The sequence below is a fragment of the Dermacentor silvarum genome, chromosome 2, assembly GCF_013339745.2.
Source record: "Dermacentor silvarum isolate Dsil-2018 chromosome 2, BIME_Dsil_1.4, whole genome shotgun sequence".
Classification (NCBI taxonomy): domain Eukaryota; kingdom Metazoa; phylum Arthropoda; class Arachnida; order Ixodida; family Ixodidae; genus Dermacentor; species Dermacentor silvarum.
Genome location: NC_051155.1, coordinates 156647148 through 156672011, shown reverse-complemented (window position 1 = coordinate 156672011; position 24864 = coordinate 156647148). Strand labels below are relative to the sequence as shown.

At 44.4% G+C, this 24864-nt stretch overlaps 2 protein-coding genes across 2 annotated transcripts; both read left to right on the top strand.

The window, feature by feature from the left end:
- The first annotated feature begins 204 nt into the window (after positions 1–204).
- On the top strand, positions 205–7534 carry LOC119441142 (cuticle protein 16.8). The gene is made up of 3 exons (XM_049661767.1): positions 205–354; positions 1856–1930; positions 6989–7534. Exons 1-3 carry the CDS (start codon positions 343–345, stop codon positions 7211–7213), a joined length of 312 nt encoding a protein of 103 aa, XP_049517724.1. The 5' UTR covers positions 205–342; the 3' UTR covers positions 7214–7534.
- A 6474-nt stretch (positions 7535–14008) lies between these two features.
- Positions 14009–19810, top strand: LOC119440495 (cuticle protein 10.9-like). The gene is made up of 3 exons (XM_037705398.2): positions 14009–14702; positions 16571–16723; positions 18332–19810. The coding sequence occupies exons 1-3, from the start codon at positions 14691–14693 to the stop codon at positions 18668–18670; spliced, it is 504 nt and encodes a 167-aa protein (XP_037561326.2). The 5' UTR covers positions 14009–14690; the 3' UTR covers positions 18671–19810.
- Positions 19811–24864: the final 5054 nt, after the last annotated feature.

The following is a 24864-nucleotide window of genomic DNA, read 5'->3' as shown; positions in this document are numbered from 1 at the left end:
GTTTTCATGAAGGCAGGAGTGACCTTTCCGAAACGCTATCTTTCTAGGATGCCAACCCGCATAGGCCTCCAGAATAACTTAGCGCTCACCGGTAGCCGTCGCGAGAACCAACAGAGGAGGAAAGAAGATCCCTCGCTCGTTTCTCACTGCTGGCCCACTGGGTGGATCCAGATTACCCCCATTGATATCGGGGGAGGGTCATAATCAATTGGGACCTGGATCGAAGCGGTATATATAAGCGGCGTCGGGGAGGGACGGTGTCACTCCATTGTGCACCCGCGGTTGGACAGACCGAGCAAAAACACAGCAGTCGCTTCGCAGCAGCGTGAAAGCACAGCAAAAATGCTCGCTAAGGTGAGTCCTCTGCGGCACGGCGCCAGCACCCGGATACTCGACGGCGATTCCCGGATTATCGACAACGCACGTCGTCGGAGCACCATCAGCGTGATTTCTTGTTCCGGGAACGCTTGTGCAGGTTTAATTCCGCGTGTGACGATCCGAAATGTCTCGGTAATAACGAAACGAACGACGATGACAGCCCGCTTCGGTATACCTGGACATTCACCTCATGATGCTCGCATTTAGAGCCAACTGCACTGTGGTCGCCAACTCGCCTTCCTGATTACAGTGACATTGGTTGCCTGCCGAAAGGACTGATGGAACAATTGTGTTCAAGAATTAGGACACTATTGATTACTCCTACTAGGACCCTATTGGCTATGAAGCGCAGGCGAACGATCACAGGAGGTCTGCATTTTAGAGACGCCGTCCGTGCGCTTTATAACTAAAACACATCTTTAGGCACTTGTCATGTCATAGTTCCTAAAGCAGTAGAGAAAGCTTTAGAGACTCTGCCTAACATCGTGCGACATGTCTTGGCGATCCAAATTCGTAAGGCGATCCTAATACATACCAGTCCTTTCCTAAAGATTCGTTATCCTCTTGAATTTTTTTAAACAGGCAACTCACACGCTTATAGCAACATGCTTTCTCGCTAGCAGCTTGACGCGAATTTCTGTCCTGGAAGCCGACTGGTATTTCCTGGCGAGCACTTTCACACCCATTCAGCTATTCGCAATTGTCGCTACAGCTTCATGTGGCCGTGAGCCCATGAGGCTTGCGACCATTTGGCCACCTGGATGAGTGTGAGGAGAATCGGTTGAGCAACAATTATGACTAGGACAGAAGGTTTCCGAGTGAGAAAGGGTTACTAAGCTTAATTCAATGTATTACGGCAGCGCAGACCGTCGTTAGGCAAGATAATATTCTGACACTCCCCGGTCATTTAACCAATATAGGTTGCTCTGAAGCGTTTTGTTTCTTTGTAAATTGAGACTGCAAAAATATGCAAAATTTATCCTTAAATGAAGCCCGATTTCCCGTACACCTAATCCCAGCTTAGTTCTCAACTGCTAAAGACATCACCTAGGACGTTTACAGGCTAAAGGGTTTTACAATAATAATTTCAGCTGCCTGCAGCGATCGAATGTTGTGTAGACGATTGCAGATACACATAAGTTCGGGAAAGTTGAAAGAATAGAGACATAGCATAATAATACCAACTCCCGTTCTATTTATAAAATTTTAGGACGCTAGCAGAAAACTTCTCCTCATTTATGTCAGTTATAATCAAAATGCATGCTATGAAAATTAAGCGTACAGAGCGTTTTCCCACTGATGGTGCATGCAGGTAAAACTGCGAGGCACCAGCTTTGAAAATTTGAAGAAACTGATAATGGGGGGGGGGGGGGGGGGGTATTTCACTTATGCCCATTGCGTGTACCTGGCTAACTTCCAGAGCAAAAATGTCAAGACACGTCGTCTGACTGTTGTGTGTGTTTCTCGGTTCTTGCAGCTCGTTTTCCTGGCGGTCGTCGCCTGTGCCATGTCCCAAGTGCTGGTCTACCCAGGCGGAGGCGGATACGTTGAGGTAACCGCGTCGTTAGCGGCTTGCTAAACACCTCGCTGCCAGAACAATGCAATCGTGGTTTCCACCATAAACTTGCCGACGGAGAAGTGGTTTTTACTTATTACAAGGTGGCAAAGTACTGCTCAGAATAAGGAATTCTGGCACCAGTTACCTAGTATTATATTGCCGATGTCAGGGTATTGGACGTTGTCCGTAACTGAGCCCTCCAACCACCGCGTGAGACTGCAAGGGCTGACCTGTCCGACTGCGTGCGTGTGAGAAACGTGCCATAAAACACGTAACGACTGGCCGCAGCTGCGGAAGCGACCTGCAGTGCGGGCTAGAACAATGGAAGTGAACGATGAACGATGCAGCGAGTGAAACCGGTAAGCGTTGCACACCAGAGCGAATTCCTTTAAACTTAAATCGTGTCAAATAGCACGAAAAGAAGAATTCCCAGTTCATGCTCTCGCGTAGTGATTTCCTGCGCACCTCTGAAGTGAGGTAAAGCTATAGCAACTTGAAGAAGCCACCAACGCTTTACTCCATAAAAGAAGTGACGCAAGAGTAGTTGTATTGCACGCAGGTTGGTTCACGCGCATAGTTTCGGCTTTCCGGCAATATGATATACTATGGCCGTAGTATATCCTTACTCCTTACTGCAGAACAGCAGCAGTGCGATTTTCCTAGCTGGGGTTACGGTAAAGGGTAGCGATGCATCACTGCAAACAAGCAAAAAATTGCACTTCTTTTATGTGCACTCTCGTTAGTGCACCGTTAGTGAATGAAACAGTAGCAGACTTATATTTAGCGCGCTACATGTGTGGTATACTTATTATTAGCGAGATACATGTATGCTACTGTTTAGATATCACGAGTAAAAGTTTTACCAAAAACAAATGCGTTTCTCCATCCCAGCTAACTGAACACATACTTTCGTCAGAATACTCTAAACACTTTGACAAGGCGTCAGAATGCAACACTAAATAATAAGTCTGATAGGGTAAGTAACCACTCCGTAGAGCCGATAAGTAAAGTAGATAATAAATAAACTTAATCAGGCCGAAGCCCAAATTAGACAGGGACAATTTCATGCCCATAATTTAGTCTACAGCTCAATTTTTAGAGCTGTAGCAAGGGATATACTTGCGAGAAACGTACGCAAGTATATCCCTTGACAAAACCGCAGGATTAGGCACTTCCTCAAATTTTTCCTACGCCGTCATAATTAACTTGGCCACTGAAGGTTAGGACAAAACACCCAATTCGTCTTCTGCCTCTTCGGATGCGCGCAGGAATCCGGGACAAGAAGGAGGAAAGCACGTCGTTGGTGCATTGCATAAGGCAGACAAGTGAAAATTTCCTACAACGAATTAAAAAACAATAATGGGGTTTTACGTGATAAAACCACGATCTGATTATGAGGCACGCCGTAGTGGGGGACCCCGAAAATGTTGGACCACCTGGGGTCCTTTAACGTGCGCCTAAATCTAAGTACACGGGTATTTTCACATTCCGCCCCCATCGAAATGCTGCCGCCGTGGCTGGGATTCGATGCCGCTGACCTCGTGCTTAGCAGCCCAACACCATAGCCACTAAGCAACCACAGCGGGTTTCCTATGAGGAATTAACAAAATTAAGTTGAATAAAAAAGACCTTTGTGCGTAGCAATAAAAAGAACTTTCTTTGCAGGAAGAGACCCAGCAGTTAAGTTAAACACGGCGCACATTTGTCGATCGCATTAGGTCTGGCAATATTCACCAGTTTCTTGCCGGAGAACGCCTGGTATAGTACAGTCGAATCCCGTTAATTTGAAGCTTGCGGGACCGCCATATTTGATCGAAGTATCCGAAATGTCGAATTACCGAGCGGCGGCAAAATGAATAAATTCAAATTTTTATATTGCTCAAATAGTCTGTAATGTCTTTCCGGTTCTTGCACTTGATGTAAGAACTGTCATATTCAACTCAACTATCATGCGCTGACGTCATGCATCAATGTTTAAACGCTGCCTTAGCGTTTAACTGAAAGAAAAAGTAATGTTCTGCAAGTTCTGAAAACAAAATTCGAGTCAAAGTACAGTAAAACAGGCTCACGCCTAGACGGCACCACCAGCTGAATTTCTTCAGTTTTCAAGCCTTACCCCCGTATTCAGAAATGCATCTTAATTTGTAGCTCATGCTTGACTTGATACAAGTGACTCATGGCGTGTACCTGCCTTAGGCACCCATTGCGTTTCCTTCGGCGCGTTTAGGACAGGCGTCATTTAAATTAAGTCAAGCACAGGCATCAAGATAAGGTGCGTTTCCGAATACGAGGGTTAGTGACCGCTGTAGCGTATGAGGCAGTGCTGGAGAGCGTGAAATTATTCAAAGTGTCATATTCTTGTGTTCGAAACAAGTTTTTCTTCCATACCAATATATCTTTTCTCGCCAAGACTTCTTCGAGAGTTCGAATTAGGCAAGAGGTTTCATTACCAAAGATATAATTAACCAGAGTCAGCGGCATGCAGGAAACGCGGCAGTGCTAATAATACCATCTTCGCCCGAAACTGAAGCACTCGTTTTCGAGAAAATTTGAAAACTAGTACGGTCGAAGAAAATACTTATAATCTAATCGTCTGTAGGGTGTGTGGTGCACTTTTTCTAAAATACGAACGTCAAAAAACAAGGTTTATGTTCACAATAAGACGATCCTCAATTTCTCGTTCGAAATGTCTCAGAAAGACGCCTTGATGTCAGCATGCCGAGGGATGTTTTGCATTTGGTTGTTTCTTTCTCTGCGGAACGTTAAGAAACGTTTCTCGATGTTCGCGCTTCGTGAAGTCTCATTTTTATGAGTACACATTTACTAGCTCAAATCTATTCGGTGTCAAATTTTGCAGTTAAAGTTGCTGGTCTTCTTGTTTTGGTCTGACCACCAAATTTTGTTGTTAAAAAAATACACTTTGCGGCTTCAGTGTCCTAGTGCGAGTAACTCTTTCAACCACTGAGGAAACTCGAAAGCCCGCGTAGGGTCAACTTACAGTCGTACAGTCGGCTTCTCAATCTAATGTTACGTAGAACAAAATTGGCGGTGTCGTAAGCAGCGTTGCTTCGCGTGAGGCAAGGAAATGTCAGTTTCCACTTCGGACTATTTCCTGGACTGTGTAAAGCACGAACGCCCCTTTGGAAGCATGGTGCTGAGACGTGCATCTCGAACGTTTCTTTCGTCCGTTACACCACAAAAAGATGCAGAACTTCCTTTCTTTTTCCTTGTATTTAGCTATTTCACGATGCGGAAACCCTCGGCACTCTGATGCTCTTTCATTAGCGGTCCATGAATAGGTCCTCCTGGTCCGTTCCATTTTCATTCGTGCCAGACCAGTCGTGCTCTTATATTTTTTAATGAAGGCCTTCTTCTTTCGCGCATGTATTCGTCTTCGTGTTTCTACAAGAGCGCAGTTTTATAACTCGAGGCTCGAGGAACAAAAAAAAAAGTACAGACAAGTTGCAGTTCATGTACAATGTTTCAGAGAGTTAAGAGAAAAGGCTATTCAGCGCAGATATAACCCACTACACTTGCCTGATGTACTGGTTTGTCTTGTCGCGTTGGCATATCTGTTACGCAGAAATAACAAAGTCTGACACGTAAGCACGCTTTCGTCTTTGCGCCTAACTCAGCCTTCTTTCCGCCGAGCATGTTTTCATTTCGCTACGTTTAAGGAAGCGCCTGATTAAGCCGCCATATTTAGTACTCAGGCATCGCAAAAGCAAAGTTCAATGACCGTTATTATCAAAAGCTTTCATAGTACCAGCCGTTGTTCCTGCATAAGATTGACTCTATACGGAGTCTACATTGAATTGTAGTCTTAGTTAGCAAAGCCTTTTAATAATCAGACTGTGTGATAGGGTTATAGAAGCTGAGTTAGAGTTTCAAAGTGTAGGTAGCTAGTTTTCACGGCACTGTGACAAAGGTAAGCGTTCTTATGGTTATTTGCCGCGGCTAATTTGCCGTACCAGAGTTTACTGAATTACAATGTCAGTTACATCTTCTGCGTAATAAAAATATCAGAGAAAACACTGCAGTTACCCTTGGACAGGCACGAGTGCCATCTGAACATGTCTTTTCTAGACAAAACGTACTACGGAATGTGCTTCAAACACTGATATGGAACAACTACAAACGTTAGGCACCCCTCGGGGTGAAACTCAAGCTGAAAACTCACTCGTTACTTTCCAGGGCAGTTTCGCGGCAGGTTCATGCATTTGTTAGTACCTAGTGTTTTGTAGTTTGTAGCAGGTTAATCGAGAGACGTGGGAAACGTCTACCAGACAGATGAATGGTGAGGAAGCCATCATAAATGCATTCTGATTTGTTTCGCTTTAGCTTACTAATGAGATGAGAATAAATTGGTGAACATATTAAGCCCAGGGAAATAAATTTAGCGAGCTGCGACAAAAATGTTTGATCAGCGTCATTGCCATCAGGAAGGACGCATTTCTCACAAGTTTACATGACTGTAAAATGCGCGTGGAACTACTTGTTTGTCTATCGCCTTCTGCAACTTGAATATGAAATCCTAATTATTTCTAATAAAATCTAATGCGACATGAGCTTATACGTGCACAGACGAAGATGACACACTCCAAATACTGAACCATAACTTCTGTGAAATTCACAGCTTGCTTACCAAGTGCCACATTACGCACCTTCTTTTTGACCAACCAACATTTTATCTTCATAAGACCTTTGTGTGCGATACACAACTGACGTTCCAATAACCTCAGTTTACAAATATGGTTGCAATGAATGACATCTGTGGAGTTCAAAACTATAAAAGCGCCTTCTGGTGTTTTTTTCTCTCTCTCTCTCTCTCTGTTTCACTATCTCCTCTTCCTTCTCATATGTAGGGTAGCGAACTGGCCAAAGTGGTGAACCTCCCAGCCTTTTCTTCTATCCTTGTCTCTCTATTTATATGTTGTCACTGACTATAAATATCGCACTAGGCCGGCGCACATTGCAATGCACAGTATGAAACAACGTGAATTTTGCCTTCTGCATCCTGCCCCCCCCCCCCCCCCCGAAACCCTCTCACAGCCCCCGCAGCCCTACCACTTCAGCTACGACAGCGTGAACCCGGTGGAGGGCGCCCACCACTACCACGAGGAGACCAGCGACGCCACCAACTCGCGTACGGGCTCGTACGGCTACACGGATGCCAACGGCATCACGCGCCGCGTCGACTACGTCGCCGATGCCGGAGGATTCCGTGCCACCGTTACCACGAACGAGCCCGGAACCGCCTGCCAGCGCCCCGGCTGACGTGCACTACAATTCGCCCTACTCCCACTAAAACGGGCTGAGGCCGCACACTTAACAGTATGCATGTTGGCTAGCCACACACAGTCGAGGGGGCGTGTTGTCATTTCGAACGCCTGCTACTTTACCCTGCTTCTCTGCTTGAAACAACGGTAGAAAACCTTTGCCGAATTACCATTCCACACAGATCTCAAAAAGGGAGTGTCTTTTCTTGCTTGGTTCACGCGAAAATTTGTAAATGGACAGATGAATTTAGTTCGTTGCATCTCTCACCAGGTAAACGCATTCTTTCTTTAGCGTCATCATCTTTTTTAAGCAGGCAAAAATTTCGTCGCTTTAGGTAATATTATGCGCCTCAAATTAGGGGTGCGAACAGACATCATTATTGGCAAATGTTGGCAGAATTTTTAAAAATCCACCCTGCCGGGATACTAGCGAAAGAAGAAAAATTGGTGTAGTTTAACCCAGCTAGCAATGCACCCGGACCAGAATTCACAAAGCTTTTCGTTCGTATCTGCTACCCACCATTGGCAGGCTACCTTCGTAAATAATATATCCGACACCAGGGTTGGCTGCTGTCTGGTCTTACGAAGAATTTTAACCTAAGAACTTTTTTGTGAATAGGGGCCCTGGTTCCTACGAAACCGGAACTCATGCGGTATCATTCAGTGGATAGCATCATAGCACTGCGGAATATTAACATCATTACGCTCATAAAGTTCCCTAGCATTTCTCCAAAAAATATACGCGTTACCCAAGTAAGCATTGCCAATTACATGAATGCTACTCTCTCTACTCCACACGGCCAGCTTTCGTCTTAATATGTAATTTCAGTTATGAATCACGGAAGCACTTAGTCATTGCTTAATAGGCAGATGTTGTTTCCACGCACAAAATTGTACAATAAATTTCGCACCTCACAAAGCTTAGTTAACCATGGCATCTGCCTAAACTTTTAATGTAACTTTCTTGTAGCATTTATTATGGGTAGGTAATTTTTATGCTTTTCATTATAAAAAACGCGTCCTGCTCGTTAGCCACTAATGTGAGTGGCCGTTGCGCACGGGTCATTTAAGAACGGTGGGAGGAACTGCTTGTGCTAGATGGGCCGCGAGTGGCGAGAAGACTCGCGCTAGAGGCAAAACAAGATATATAAATACAAAACACATAAAAACTACAAAAATGCTCTCTAGTCTTTGTACTTTCGTGGCGCCGTCTAGTTTCGTCTTATTATGTGAAGCACGTGATGCGTTGGTGTATTTATTTGTCATTTATTCTCATCTGCTTGGTACGTGTACGCGCTAGTTGTCGCTTGTGTGTTCCTATTTACGTCGGCAAAGCTTGCGTTTTCGCTAAATAGGAAGGAGTTCGCATAGCACTGCTGGCGTTCTACATGTGTGTGTGCACTAGGTGCATTCTATATGTGATTCCTATTTACCGTAACACTGGCTTGTTTAATACAAATTACATCAGCCAGACCAACAGGCACACCCAGGTAGCCTTATGTTCGTGCCGGTCTATCGTCACACTTTGACGCCTCTGACTGTATGTGACTAAGTCGTTTTTGTGTCAAGGATTGTCAGGGATTCTTTTTCGTGCCTTATATGTGCATTAATGTTGTTTGTGTGTTTAAATGTGCTTATTCTAGAACCCAGTTCTCTTCAAGATGTATATTTCTAGACTTAATATCTAATTTTGTTCAAAGTTGCTTGATGTCCACCAGGAACGTGTAAACCTATTAGGTATTAAATGTTTTTATCGCTCGAAGAATCGTCTGGTTTGCCGAGCACTTTCAAAACTGGCTGGTTACCTGCTTCTTTACCTGTAAAAAAACACTTGAATTGGTTGTTTGAGGGAATGCTTTCAGTGTACTTCACTGCTTTCTTTGTCCCGTGCCTTGTTCCAGTGTTCTTTGTTATGTACAGAAAACAATAAAATAAAGAAAACAAAGCGCTGAAACCGTACACGCTCCTCTCGTTCCTCCTTAATGATGCAGTTCATTAAGAATGACGGTATGGCTGACACAATTTCAAAAAACCAGTTCAAACTGTGCGCACAGTGGGAAGGTCCAAGGTTTATTGACAATATTAGGCATGACATTTACGCGGTTCGCTTCTGAAAATAAGCTCAAGCACGACCCTTTGTTTGTTCCTAACTGAATAGAGTAATTCGCGGAACAAACACCAGCAAAGTTATTGAGAACAAAGCTAACGGATCATGCTTCCGTCCGTCAAAAGTAAGTTTATTCAGTTTTACCTTGGGCATCAGCTAAACTGCTCTCTCACATCTTTACATCTCATGTATATATTTTTTCGGACCACGTGAGCTACTGTGGAGCACATTATAACTGAATGAACGATTCAAGGCCTACTTCATAAATAAGCAGCATAAGTGGCGTATGGAATGTATTCTCAAGAATTATCTGTTCATAGCCTTTGGGCTGGTCAGTCCGTCTCCCAGCATAAACACTTTGTCTCTTGTGGCTTTTGTATCTGGACACAGTCACAACAAATGGCGAGAATCGGCTGCTGAGACTGTAGCCGAACACTTTACGCATTTGGCATAATATTCAGCTCCTGGCACCAAGACCTGTTTACGGAAGGTGTAAGGACAACTCCAGGCTGCGGTTTCCAGCGAAAGACTTCCTCCGCCTTTTGCTATACGTTAGGTTACGTGTAATGAAACAGACACACATGGGGAGATAAGAGTAAGTGTGCCGCGTAGGACACACGTACAATGCGTGTATGTTTATTAATATCTCTCACAACCGTACATTACTAGCCTAATTCACTTCGGTTTGATTCAGCGGTACTGCTTGAAGTATGCTTGAAAGTGTCATTAGCGAAAAGTACCATGGCACATTGAGGTAACATAGCAGAAATACAAGCCTTTTTAAGCAATTTGTTATTCCCTAAGGCAATGAAAAAAAGCCTCATTAGCTAAATACGACGGTAGTTAGCATCACTTCCGCGAACTTTCCAGGAAAATTATTACATACATCAGTTCGATAATTAAAACTTTACTGGAAGGAACTTCAGTCACTGGACATTTTGCTTGTGCAAAGATTCTCTGTAGCATGACGCTGCAGCTTGTTGCTTCTTCTAGTTTCCCAATCAACTGCTTAGATAAGATTCGTCTCTCAATAACAACGATGGACTGAGCATTTCGTTGCAACTTCTGTGGTCAATCCTGGATTTATTTTAGACTAAATTAAAATGCACCGCTCTTTATAGTCAAAACCACAACCTCGTTGAGTATGGGACAAAACCGTGTCGCCAGCCACAGTTACTGCCACAAATCATTCACATGCATGCAGTAAATGCAACGTTTAACAATGATTATTGTCGAGCACAAAATTCAGACCCTAGAGACACTTAAGTTTTTTGCGTCTCCCATTTACAATGTCCCGTACAGTGAACAATAGATGACATGGAGAGGTGGCAAATCATCACAAGATGCAAATGTCTGTGTCCTTCCGTGCAATGCAATATAAATGCTTTTACGTAAAGCTTTGTGCTTTTTTTTTACATTTTCTGGTCATAACAAGCTTGTCAGCGCATATTTATGACATCTTTCATCTGGTCCCCCTTGATTTCAATGACGCGAAGTTCTCGCGCACCTCGTTCTATGAAAGTAAGCCATGAGTGGCCCATTTTTTAGTATCCTATAAGACTGAGAAACCAAGCAAGCATTTACTTTTTTCCCCTTTGAGTACTGAAGTCTTTGATGCACTAAGTCTGTCGGCGTGCATCTCATGTTTTTGACAAGACACTACTAGACAATAAAACTTACATTTATGCTTTGTAGCCTGCACTATCTTCTGGTGCCTCCATCCCCAGGAGCAAACAGAAAGCTACACGAGCTAGCGGTTTTGCCTACTTAAGCGCCGAAGCATGTGTGACACACAAGCGCTTGTGATATGCCCATGTTCTTTCATCTCCCTTGCTTTATAAAATAGGCACTAATGTGTCCACAGATACCCTTCTTATAAACAAGAATGTACACAAAAAGAAAAACGTAGAAGACCACGCACGAAGAAAAGAGAAAGCGTCTCTAAGGCTTAGGAGATAACTGTTTATTATAAAAATTCAATAGTATGAATCACAACAAATTCTCAATGTCTTGCTTATTGCGAATTACATCGACCGAGAAGTTTGAAGTATTACTTTGGAAATACTAAATCAAATCATAAGGAAAACATTGAAAAAGTCGACCAGCTAGTTTAAAAAACACTGTAAAATTTAAAACGGGAGCTTTCACTTCGAATCATGGAAACAGTTATTGATGTCACTATAATAGGAAAGCAAATCAAATATCAGGCACAGACGACGCTGATGTACTTATCAAACAATAAACAGAGGAATAAAAAACGTTTTACGAATACCGAACAAACAGGACAACATCCGCGAATAAACTTTCAAATATGTGAGCGCATTAGGGGAGGCACGACAGATAAAGATTTTACTGCGGGGCCCTGGTAAAATGGTTTGCGGGGGTAGTGAAATTAATATTTAGTAATCGCTATGAAAAGACGAATAAATATTCTGAGCTGAAGATTTCACTTAACATATTTCTGCTCCTCTACGTGCTGATATGGACGTTGAGACTCACCTTATGGAAATATAAATAGTAAATACACGCGTAATTATAGTGGATGGCGCTTTGGCGGTGGTGTCTGTAGAATAGGAGCTATCGCATGAGCAACCTTTGACTCTGAAAAAAAATAATACCCAGAGGAACCGGTGTGTTATGGTGGCACTGCGACCTCGGGTTGTAAAATTTGACTGCTTCACTGGCATTTGGACAATGATCTGCCAAGGGCAATGATTTGCTAACTGCTTTCTTTTTGTACATGTTGTTGCTTCAAATTGCCAAAAGTCATTTTTGCATTTCAAGAACTAGAAAAGGACGAACATCGTACTAGTTGTGTGAGCCGTTTTAGGATACACTACTTAATCCCAGTTATCCCAAATGGTATGGCCACGCATGTAAATAGTATTTTACTGTTGCAGTTGTTTTTTCATACATATCCTTTTTACGCCAAGTATTCTTATGGTTATTGAAATAAGTAAGAAATGTCATTATAAATTAATCATCTTCTGGTATTACCATTCCGAAATGAGTAATTGTTATAATGCATGTTGCAATATACATGTCAAACAGAAGAAAAGAAGTAAAAAGAAAACATGATTATGTTCACATGTCCTGTTCTTACATTAGCCTGACGCTTTGTACTTTTTCCTTCCATCTACTTCTCAGCATTCCGTCATACTGATTCCGCGTTCATATCTATGAATGGCGATCTCATTTATACTTTGGAACTGCATAGATCCTAGTAACTACGATAACGCAAGACGCGCAATATTCGGGCTTCGATGTTTGTATGGATGAGCATCGCCGGCGCCTGCTGCTTAAAACAAGGTTGTTCTTGATTACAGAATAGCGTGACGCCTGAGGACAGATAGACTCGTTCCCTCTTATTGGTATTCTGCTCTTGTTCGCAGTCTTTGGCGCTGTATCTGCCTATCTCGATGGATGTGCGAAGATCTCCGTTCTTTACCAGCTTTTCTTGGGGTACGTGCAAGAGAGAGGCCGCAGCAGATTGGACAATGCACGGCATTTAAACAACTGCGCGCAGGTACCTTGAGAACTTGCAGTGAAGGCATTCTGCCAAGCAAACGATTCAGAATCGAGCACTTCTTGCTATTTGACTTGTCCAAACCATAGCACTACCCACAGAGAAGTTACGAAAAGTCACTTGTGAGTTACGGCACTTGTGCCTTATAATGACGTGCGCCTTCGCGTCTTCTTACGGCAAGAACTCCTGTGGTTCAGAACAGGTCTGCCACACATTTTTCTCTGGCTCCAGCCTGCGCCTAAGAGTCAGAGGACAGCATGCTGTGCGTCGTGACTTTGATAGTCTGACACGCGCCAGAAGGGATCTAAAAAAGACCCCGTGTTCTATAAGTATATGCCGTTCATGGCTTTATATAGTGGTTCCATGTATGCGCTTGCACCAACCAACTATAATTATCCCGCCTAAGGTTCCGTCCGAGCTCTGCGCGTAGGTGTGCCAGAGCACAATCACTTCACTTTGCCTTTTGATTTCCGGTGCAGCTAAGAACAAAAGCCTGTTCCCCTGTTTAGCGGTCCAAAATCTCACCGCAAACGTGCTTTCGTTTCGCCTTCAAGCCAACTCAATCACAGCAGTGCGTGGGAAGAGATGGAGGGTGCACGTAGGTTTGTCTGTTCTATGTACTTCGCCCCGCTTTCTTTTCAGCGAGTGCTCCTCCACGCCCTCTTTAATCATTCAAGTGTCTACTCGTGGCCCGAAGCCCCGCGTCCATCCCTCTTCGACCCGTCAGACACACGACGAGCGCGTAAATAACCTTGGCTTGCCTCCGTGCTGCTCGGAGCCGCAACAGGCGCAGCAAGGCAGCGGCGGGTCGTCTCCCAAAAAGCGTCCCGGGTGCCGCAACAGGCATCGTGCCCGCAAAAAGCCGCGAGCGTGTTACGCTGACACACATTTCGACTGTGCGTCGTGTCAGTCAAGCGAGCCCGAGATGACGGCGCACTGAATCCATATTCAACTTCTTTTAACTTACGGACAGCCAGAACGCGCGGCGGCTGTGCGTGCGAAGGACCGCGAATGCCACCTCATCGAAGCGTCGTCCGCATGTCCTTACACGCTACCTTGACTATACACGCCGGCTCTGCACGCACAATGGTCCGAACGCTCAGCGGCAATCAGCAGCATGAAAAAGCTGCCACTGCCACGTATATGACGGACCGGTGCGAGCCACATTCCCACCCCTGTTCCTGCATAAGCTGCGACACAAAGGTCGCCGCTGGCTGATGCAAACCTCAACCGCCACCCTCACTTCTCCGACGCCCCGCACCTTCGCCGCCACCCCCTCTTACACAAACTGCACACCTTTCTAGCATGGGTGAAAGTGAAATCTCTCACATGGAGAGGATGAGAAATACCTCACTTGTCTTTCCATTGCACCGAGACAAGACTAACGGGAAAAAAAAATAAAAGAGACAGCCGTCGTCGACCACGTCGTCCTCATCATCTTCTTTTACTCCTTTCGCTCTCCGAACAGTTTTCTTTTAATGTTCTTTCTTATTCTTTTCGTGTTTCCTTTCATTGCACGCCCCGCGTTCATGACTCTGTCTCCCTTGTCTCCTTTTTCTTTTTTTCTTTTTTTCTCTCTAGCTGCCCACCCTGCGCGGTGCCGACGAAGGCGAGAGTGCTGGAGTTCCGGCGATTCGCTTTGCGGCGGGCGAAGGCGGGGACGGACGATCCGGAGACGCGAAACGCGTGACCTCGGAATTGGGACAATGGACGCACCGCGAGCCGTGTGCCCGTGAGTATAAGAAGGCCCCACCGCCGGCAACATGTCGTCAGTCGCCGCCGCAGCTCGCTATCCGTTCCTCACCGTCAGCCACAGGGCTTCCTAATACTTCCGCAGGAATAATGATCGCTCAGGTGAGTTCGCAGCGCGCAGATGCGCTGCCACGGAGACGCCGCAGGTGGCAGTCCCCGTCGACGGTACGGGGTCGCAACGCTTCTAAGGACGTTGGGGAACGAAGGAACAAAGGGAAGCTTTACAGGAGCTATGGGAATTAGCGACATAAAGGGGAAGAAGAATGTATTAAGAAAGAAGGGAGGGTTTTGCGGGAGTGATGGGATGGGGATTCGCAGTCAAAAGGGAAATGTCATTGGGCTAATTTCCCGCGCACACATGTACAGTTTTCTCTTTATATGTTTTGCACTAACGTTTAGTGGTTAAAGCTAATATAATGCTAATTACAACGATGTACTGAGTTCGTCCGGCTTAAAATTTCTCTTTTCAAGCAATGAACAAGTGACGTAATGCCATACAAGTTGGAGGAGTAAGCAGCAAAATAATGCTGAATTTTTAAAGTTTTGTCCGGGGACACCACAACAGTAATGGTGCTCTCTACGGCTTTTCTAGGCTAACTAAGCAGCAACGTCTGATGCAGTAATTTTTAAAGCAATATCTTCAATCCCCGTGAGTTTCTGAATAGCATAAATGTAGCTAAAATTGTCACTTCATATCATATGACCGCGAAAAACCATCTATGCCTAAAGGTTCTCGTTGTCGAAGACGTGCTATAGAGTAGTCGAATATTAGTGGTAGATTGTTTATGCGCTTATTTCGCTGTGGAGCGCAAGGTCACAGATTCGAACCCTGTCGTGGTGGCCGAATTACGGCGATGGCAGTATGCAAGAATGCTCGTGCACAGTTTATTGGGTGCTCATTTAATAACCCCAGGCGGTCAAAATTAATTTGGATCCTTCATAACCCACATACAGTTTCGGGAGGTTAAACCCCAGAATTTGAAATAATTTGCTGGCAAGTAGCATGTTGTCTTTGCATTGGACTCATAGTTTGATCAATTTTAACTATAACATGAAACAAATTGTGCATCATGTCCGACAGTGATAACAGGAGGCGATTACAGATTTACAAATTATAAATGCCTATATTTGATGGCGCTCCTCACAACTAGCTATAAACAAAGCGAAGCTTCCAATTTACTCATAAGCTTCAGAATTACAATGTCAGGTATCTAAAATGTGGCCTTAAGGCTAAAACTTTTCAGCCCTGCAGTTAGAGAAAAATCGTTTTGTCTCTATCATGCACATCGCACACATCATCGCTTGGCTTAAGCAATTAACTTCTTTGTTATTCACTTCCTTTGTATAAATTAATTCCGTGATCCACATCAAAATAAATCATAATGCAAAACTTGGATCACCAGGCTTTATTATAATTGAAAAACGGAAAGTCATAATTTCTCATTGAAGTTTAAAAACGTACGCGGTAGCATGCGGAGTAATCTACGGCTATAGAGCGAAAGACACTGCGTTGTCGAGTATGGGAGCCTCGCAAGGACACAGCCAGCTCTAGCGAATAAGCAGAACAGCCGGCCCTATCGGTAGTGCACAATAGAATCCCTAATTTAAAAGCAACGCTCTCAAATGTCTACGGAGAATATCGAGAGAGAGAGAGAAAGGAGGAAGGAAAAGCAGGCAGAGTAAGCAGACATTATCCAGTTTGCAACCCTAGACATAGGGAGCGGGAAGGGGTAGAGAAAGAAAGAGGGAGAAAATACATGAGCTGTGATCGCACTTTGATATGTACTAAGCCAGGTGCAGCATATCTAAAGCCGGGCACTGAAGTCGGTCGCCTTCAGGTACTGAGTTCGAATGGCTTTCTGAGGTGGTGAGTTGCGAGGCCAGGCTCCCAAGACCATTGCTTCCTTAAATGGCCTCCGAATATCGAAAATTATAGTGAGAGCATTTTCCACACCATGTTGTCTCTGCAGGTGACCTTCGCCCTCCTGGTGGGATACGCTTCAGGTTTGGCCGCACACTACGGTGCCGGCGCGGGCCACTATGGCGGTGGTGCGTTCGGCTACGGTGGAGGCCTTATAGCTGCTCCTGCTGTAGTCAAAGCCATTGCGGCCGAACCCGTCTACGTGAGTAAACCATTTTTGTAGTACACAATGTCAGACAAAGAAAAGCACGTTGCAGTGAGGATAAAACCCCAAAACTGTCGCGATAAAGCACCCTGGCGTGATAATATGATTTCCTGTGGCCAAGTGTTGAAAGAGTTTCCCAAAAACTGCAGGACAACTTATTGCGCAAAATATCGTCGGGCGTAAAATTGGCTGCCCATCGTAAAGCCGGCAATGTCTCAGTGCGACATCCCTTCTCACCACTATTAGATTATATATTCCCTTTATCACGGTCAATGTATAAAAACACTTCTATGTCTGTCCATGTCATTCCAGCATGTTCGCCTTCGTCATAAACTGCGCCCAAGGCGCACAAGGCTCTACGATAAAATCGGAGCTACAGCGCATAGTAAAGAATCTAAACATCAACAGAAACGTCTTGTCACAGAAGCACACAGTGCACATCTTATGTGTTTTAAGGAAGAGGATCATCGAGTGCTGTCCGTAGAAAACGATAGGCGAAATGCGCCCGTTTTTTTAAAGCCTTGTGGTGCAGGCGTACATGCCAAATCATGCACAAGCCACAAGACACGTTCGAGAAAGTGGGATCACTGTGAAAAAAAGAAAAGCTCTAAATATATCGAAAAAGCTTTCGATATGGATTAGCTATCGCGCTTTTACTGCTTTAAATAATGTTACGGGAAGGAAGAAGTGTACTGATATTTACAGGTGGATTTTAATGACTGCGTAGAGAACCGAAAACCGAAATATTCTTTGTCGTCTCCCAGGGCACCAACAATGTCCTCCTCCTTCCACATTACATACTGTGGCAATATTGTGCTGATTATACGAATTTTACTGATGAAATATATACAGTATAAAAAAAACGCACATATTTTTTCTTTTCTTGGACCTTGATGGCATTAAAATGTTTTCAGGGCTAGTAAAAACATCTACTGTCACCCCCAACAAGCAAGATGATCGGGTAATTTAATTCAATGTTACGGAACTGTCTAAGAGAAATTCACAATGCGCGTTTGCGACGAGTACTTAGCGAAAATAGTTTGGTGGACGCAGGAATGCCTAAACAACGGTAATGTAAAAGTGCGACAGTTTTGAAGCAATGAAAGTATGCATGTCTTTCAATAAGAAGGCAGTGGAATGCATCATTATGCCATTTGTGAACGAGGGTAGGCTAGTGTGCAAATGCCAGTGGCAAAAACGTCACCGCTTCGAAACTATAGTATTGTGACTTAGTCTAATGTAAGCGTAAACCAAAATTCGATTAGCAACTCTATCACCACCTTTGCCTTTCGTATTCGCTTTAGTGCCCAGTAAGCAAACCATAAGAGTAATGCGCCACGTTTAATGTGCTGACACCCGAAAATAGGTTAGCTATCGTAATGACAGCAGAAATCATATCCCGCCTTCCCCTTTGCTGCAAGGCACAGCGACAATTTATTTGTCTGACAGCCACCAGTCCCTAATGGGAGAACAGATTTCGCTTTCTTCAAGCAAGTCGCAGTTTGTAAAGCAAAGACCACCGCTTAACAAAATTTGTGAGTTAGTAACTGGGTGAGTTGGCTGTTTTTAATATAAAATACTCTTGCCTTTCATTCCTATCTGCAGCCCCCGCAGCCGTATGAGTTCGGCTATGACACCGTGGACGAGTTCGGAACCAGGCTTACACGTCAGGAGAGCAGTGACTCGGCCAACCAAAAGAAGGGCTCATATGGCTACACCGACGCCAACGGCATCTACCGCCAAGTGAACTACGTGGCCGATGCCGCCGGCTTCCGTGCCACCATCTCGACTAACGAACCCGGCACCGCGCCCGGTGAGACCGGTGGAGCCGTGTACGATGCCAAGCCCGTTGCCGTGGTCGACAAGCACCACCACGTCAAGGCGGCCGCCGCCATCCTGGCTCCCACCTACGCCGTTCATCCGGGATACTTTGGCAAATACTGAGCTCCGACCTCACACCAGATAACGCGTGACGCACGTGGGAAGCAGTCATTCCAACTTGTCCAGGACAGAGCTGATCTTAGCTGCGCAGGTTTCCCGTGGACGCGACGGGCCGAATGCCTTGTTTTTATATGGGTGAGTTGATCGCTGAACAGGAGAAACGTACGTCGTCCACAATGTCGTCATGGTGGAGGCAAACGTGACAGCTGTGGTCTGGCCAAATGTGAAAGGCTGCTACTGTCTCTCAAGATGCAAAAAAGGATACTGTGTCATGCGCTAGTGGGAAATAGTGCTACACTTTCCTCCGTAGCATACGTAATCCATAGCGGTGGCATACAGCTCCCTCGTCTGCACTTTATTTGGGTCATTCAAAGCACACAAGCCAAAAAAAAAAACAAACAAAAGCGGAAAAAGGATACCGTTATGCAGTTGTGACCTGCAAAGAAGTCAAGGCGTAGCGTTACACCTCCTGGAGCTGAAGTATTCAGTATAAAATCGACAGCAACCCTTGTGCGTCACCGTGACTTCAGGATTTCAGAAACGGCTTCGGCAGAACTTTTAAAGTTCCTAGGGAACAGAGACATGGGTCAGCGAGCTTCGGCGGTGAGGGGCGAAGGCTTACCTAGCGTCTCCCGAGAAGCAGAATTCCTTTCTCAATGGTCTCCGTCACCATTCACTGCGACGTATTTAATGTGCCTATTGTTCTTGCGCTGCTTCCGCTGTCCTTATCGCTTCCACCTTCTTGCGCTCAGTGCTCTCGTCTGTCCTTCCGCCGCACTGCAGGACCCGAAATGCTTAAGCAACATGTCATCGTGTGAAGTTTCGTGATTGTGCTCTTTTTTGTGTGCGCTCAAGCGAAAGGGGAAACGTGGCGCTTTGTTACCGTGATTGTGTCTGTGATGGTGGTGCGTCGAGGATGCCAGACTCGTTGAACACAGTGTTTCGGGCAAAAGGAAGCCCAATCATTCTGTTCATATTGAGTCGTCGGGGTTTCTCATTTGGCTTTCGAGCGGTGTCCCTTGGAACTGCGTGTGGATATGCTACATGTTGTCCTTTGTGTTGTGTCTGCTTGTAAAATGTGTTGTGCTGTCTGTCGCCTATTTATTGATAACGCAATAAACATCAAAGTATTATTTAAGCATATATTTGTGCCCCCTTCATTTCCAACTGGGTGAGGCCCAGGATCCACCTCCTCTGCACTTGATTTAGTTAAAAATGAAGAAAAAGAAACGCTGCACTGCTTCAGCTCGATATGGTTACATATAGGCGACGTCTTGCATGAAAAATGCTTGAGTGGTTTGTAGCTAGATTACTTTATACCACAATACAGCTAATGCTCAGTGCCACACAGAACTGCCAAGAGTTGTAGCTTTGCCTGGCTGTTGCATTGTAATCGGAGAAGTGGGTCAGGCAATCCCAATTCCCCGACCCATAAGCGCGCATATGTGGGTCGAAGTGCTTCCACAGCACCTCGAGAACTTGTGCAGACATTTCTTTCGCGGACCTTTTAGAAAACGAATGAGAAAGAAATATAAAGCATTTGAAAATGACCCAAAGACCATCTCTAAATACACTGATAGCCTTCAGAAATGCCCATCGGGAAGTTTCTTGGTTTATTTCAATTGGACTTCGTTTTCTCTCCATCTAGAGGTTTCAATTTTTTTTTCTGCTTCAAAACTTCTACAATGCTTGACTACTCAAGTTGGCTATAATACTGCACTTAATATTAGGATAGTGTAGTAGGCCGAAATGTGTTTAGCAACAAGATGAATATTTGTATGGTCAAACTCCAGAATTATAGAAATTTGCGAGCGCAGACAAATTTATGTTAAGGCTTGCTTGTAGTCTAGAAATTTGTAGAATTCGGATTCTATTTAGACAAAGTGTCCATTGTTTTTTGCTGTGTAAATGCAATTAGTACTATTTTGGGCTTCTCATGCTCCTCTGTCAAACGTTTTCATTTTCTTGCAACTGCTCGCGATTTTGGGTTCCACAGAATATTTTATGATGTCGGGCAGTTACGAGCACGTTCGGTGAATGAACGATTTCGAGCAAACGACGTTTCATCAGAAGTCTGAGTAATCCAGGAGGAAAGAATCTTGCAAGACAGTGCGAACGCAAAAGAATTTTTAAGAGCTTCATTCTTTAAATCTCTTCAACGCACAGTTCATAATGGGCTTCTGCAATAACGTCAGTGCATTGCAGCTCTGTGGCAAAAATGAAATTGACACTTTATTCTTCAGTACGATTGGGTGGTACGGAAAGGTCACTAAAAGTATGCGATTTGGAAGAAGCCTCCCCTCTCCTCCCCCCTCTGTTGTTTTTGCAGTGTAGCTAATTAAGCGTTTACCATAATACAGAGGGTTTTTTTTCAACTTCAGTAGACTCATAATTATTCTTTCATATGTGCGCGAACGTTCAGGGGAGAATTTTATTTCGGTCTTCCCTATATATTTCAAGGCGTCTGCATGGCCCTATGTGGCCTGAAGAACTGCTTTGAAATTGGCATAAAATTTTAGTGGCCTTTTCTTGACGTAGCAGTTCCTTTCAGTTACACCATCTACTTGGACCTTCGAGCAGTGAGCGCAGTGCTTTGTACACAATGAATGTGTTCTTAGCCTTCCTCGGAGACCCTGGCCTCGACCTGACACACTAGTTCACTTGTTGCTGTATGTGTTCGTCTATTTCGGGTGCATATGTACGAGCGAGTGCGTCATTCCATATCTCACCCTCGTTATGTCACTATATCACTATGTCACTATATGCGTATAACGAGGGGAAAATCTCCAGCACTCATTAAAGAATCTCTCTCTTTCTCTCTCACTCTCTCTTTGAAGCACAGCTTTTATTCGGAAAGCGTGGAAGCAAAACCAACCTATACAGAGCAGTGTAGCCGGGCTGATTAAACCATTTTATGAGGGGGGGTCCAGCGTCAGTACAACAATATAATCGTCAACTGAATTGAACTTTGACCAAGACACCATCCTGGGATCGATCAAGTGGACCAAGTTCCGTATGACAACGCCCCGTCTTTCGCCACACAGTGGTAGAGCCTCAACCTTTAAACAACAAAGTTTCAGTCAGTTTCATATTTGTTGATTCTTGATAGCTAGCATGAGGCTTTAAAATGTTTTACAAAAGAAAAGACAGGCAGAATTGCTTTTTTGCTGATAATGAGAAGAAATAGGCTTTAAAAATATTGCCATTTTTTAAACAAAGACTAGCAAAATCAGTATACTCGGCCACAGAACAAGAATGCTGAAGTGCTGACGTGTTTTGACGCGTGTGTGATATAACCAGCGCTAAAGAATGTTGCAGCAATACCGATGCAAAAGTAAGCGAGTCACCTTTACATTGACGGACCAGTGCGCAGCGTTTAGCGAAGCCACTCTAAGTGTCTCTCGCATTCGAGTGCGTTTGTGTGAGAGTAAAAGCTGGGAAACGGAGGACAAGCAAGGAGTTGGGAAAAGTGTGGGTTCATAATTTCTGTTGTAGTCAAACGTAATTTCTTCAGACGGAATTTGAATGAATGGTGTCGGCCACTTTGAGAGCAGTACTAGAACCGTCGCAGTGAGCTCTGGTTAGAACCCATTTTCTATGTGCCACTCTCAAGTCACGTGGATGCGTGGCTGAACACACGAGGAACGGGTGTGCCATGGGCAAACCTAGTACGGCCAATTAAAAATTCTGGTCTGATACGCTGCGTGGAGCAACACCAGGTATTCTGTTTTGTCAGTAATCCGAGTTACTCAGTACAAGGGTGAAATCGTAATTGGAATGAATGAAAGGCGCGATATGCCTCTTTCTTCTGTTTGTCCAGTAAGGGTGGTGTTTAGATGTACTTGCTAATGGCCTATAATCGTTTGATGTAGTAAGGCTGGGCTCTGCGCGATAGACGCATCCAACCTTTGCGCCGTTTCGTCGCTTAACAGAAGTTAAAATGAGACGCTCAGGTGGAGCGATTGCCGGCATGCCTTTGCAAGATTGATCCGCCTGTATACTTGGTATCAACCTCCTGCTTCTTAGCCACTTCAGTTCAATGATGCGTCCCCGACGGAGGGCTCCAGCGGTGCTTCTTTTACTTATTTGTGCCTGTTCCGCTCGGCACAGTTAGAGTAAAACCGACAATTATCAAGCTTGGCATGCGTTATCTAAGAGTTATATAAGTGTACAATCTTTGTCAAAGCAATACAGGCAACTCCACACTTTCACCATATATGTCATATCGTTCTGTGGGGTGGTTCTGGGGGCGTTCCGGACACTCCAAACCTCTGGATAATAAGCAAGAGAATTCTTTTCATTCCCCAAGGCATTGGTAGCTTCGACAAACAACAGGAACTCATTTAAACGGACTGCAGTAAGCGTGTTGGTCGCAGACAACGCAACCCGTATACTTATGACAAAGAGTAAATTTCGTTCTGTTTCTCTACAATGTGTTTCGGGCATACCTATCTGCAAGGTAAATTGCTGGTTTTGCCAATCAGAAACGGTGTTTCACTTCGGCCATACCACCCAATTTCACAGTACATGCTGTAAGTACTACAGAGTAACGTCAGAGACGAGGCTGACTATATCAAGGTAATTGCTTCACAATTGGATGATGCCCTCCACTTTGCAGCAACTACTAGCTGTGATACTTTGTTACCCACATCATTGAAGGAGAACCCCGCCAACCACATCCGTACTGTTTAAAACGATGCATACTAAAGGCATCAAAGTTTGCTTTCTTTCAAACTACACTGTGGCTGCGTATTTGTTTTCTAGCAATTATTCCTTGTGACGCCTGGACTCGAAGCTGGCATTCGAACACACGAGAAGTAGTTTTTCCTGTAGTAAAACACCTTTAAGCATAAACTTTGGATGATCTAGTCGTTTGGGTGCGAATACTAACCTTCTCTGTCATATGGGTATTGCTCACGGCAGTGCAAGCCATACTCATTGTGAGAGCACAAGCTGATGCTAACCCTTTCAGGACTCACTACTGTGGCCACATCTTGCTGACCACAAGTTATCAGGACTATGTGAAGTGATGTTGGCGCACTCCTGCTTCAATCCAAAGTCACATTGGTAGATTTCTGCAGGTCTGCGGTAACATCAGTGAACCGCGTCTGTGCCGCCATGATGTTGTTTTAATGCGAAAACATATCTCCCACGAGGCAGAAAATTCGGCGTGATCAAACGATGGTACAAAAAATGCCCAATGGTGTGAACACTAATAACACGTCGAAAAGAGCTCGGTCAAAAATTGTTAACGTCAGAATTTCTCAAGGAGCTTCCCGTAAACAAACTAAATTAATGGCTTTGAAATGAAAATTTGGTACATTTCTGTCTTGGTGGGAATCGAGTCCTAGCCCCCTGGATGCGAGACGAACATGCCTCCCGTACGTGACGGTGGCTCCATGGTTCTGGCTGACTAAAAGTGTGCCTAGTGTGTGCGTCAAAGGGAACTCCTCAACGACTTGTATGACTGCAGTAGTAATACAGCAGTAAACGGTACAACGTAATTATTAGTAATTATAAGTAATTCATGTGAATTAAAGTGGATTAAGATACAATTTAGAGCAAGGTAGATTAAGGTTGGTACGAATTAGAGCAAGGTTGATTCAGGTGGATTAAGGTGGATTAAGACGAATTAAGTTATTTTTGTGAAAGACACGTGACAATCCATGACATCAGGTGTCATGGACTTAAACAATTAATTAGAGAAGTCATAATGCTTTCGCGTTCAAATCATCTAAGAATACTTAAGGGCAGGCAGGCAGGCAGTGAACTTTATTTGAATAAGGACTTGTCAATTATTAAGCTTTGTTGAAGATCATCAACATCTTGTTAACTCAGTAATGCACTAAGCAATTCGGCATTCGCTCAGGATGTCAGTGAGTGTCCTAATCTTGCGATTCATACTGCGCCGTGTCTGTGTGCCACTTGTATCTAGGGTTGTGCGAATAGTAGTTTTTCAGACCGAGTCGAAAATGAGTTGAGGAGAGCCCAGAAGCGAATCACATCGAATATCGAATTTTTTTCGAATAGTTTGCAAATGATATACAGCCTCTCAGCATCAACATCAAATAATGTTCATGTGGTATTCATGACACTAGAACATTTCTGTCATTTCAGGGCCCGTTAAAGAAGCCTGTTCTATTTTTAGAGCACAACGGGAACAATAAGAAAAACTAAAGAGTTTGTTCGCAACCTCA

Excerpts from the sequence above, each read along its gene's own strand:
- LOC119441142 (XM_049661767.1), top strand. Across the intron at positions 1,931-6,988 it reads GCGGAGGCGGATACGTTGAG|CCCCCGCAGCCCTACCACTT; the intron begins GTAACCGCGTCG and ends ACCCTCTCACAG.
- LOC119440495 (XM_037705398.2), top strand. Across the intron at positions 16,724-18,331 it reads TTGCGGCCGAACCCGTCTAC|CCCCCGCAGCCGTATGAGTT; the intron begins GTGAGTAAACCA and ends TCCTATCTGCAG.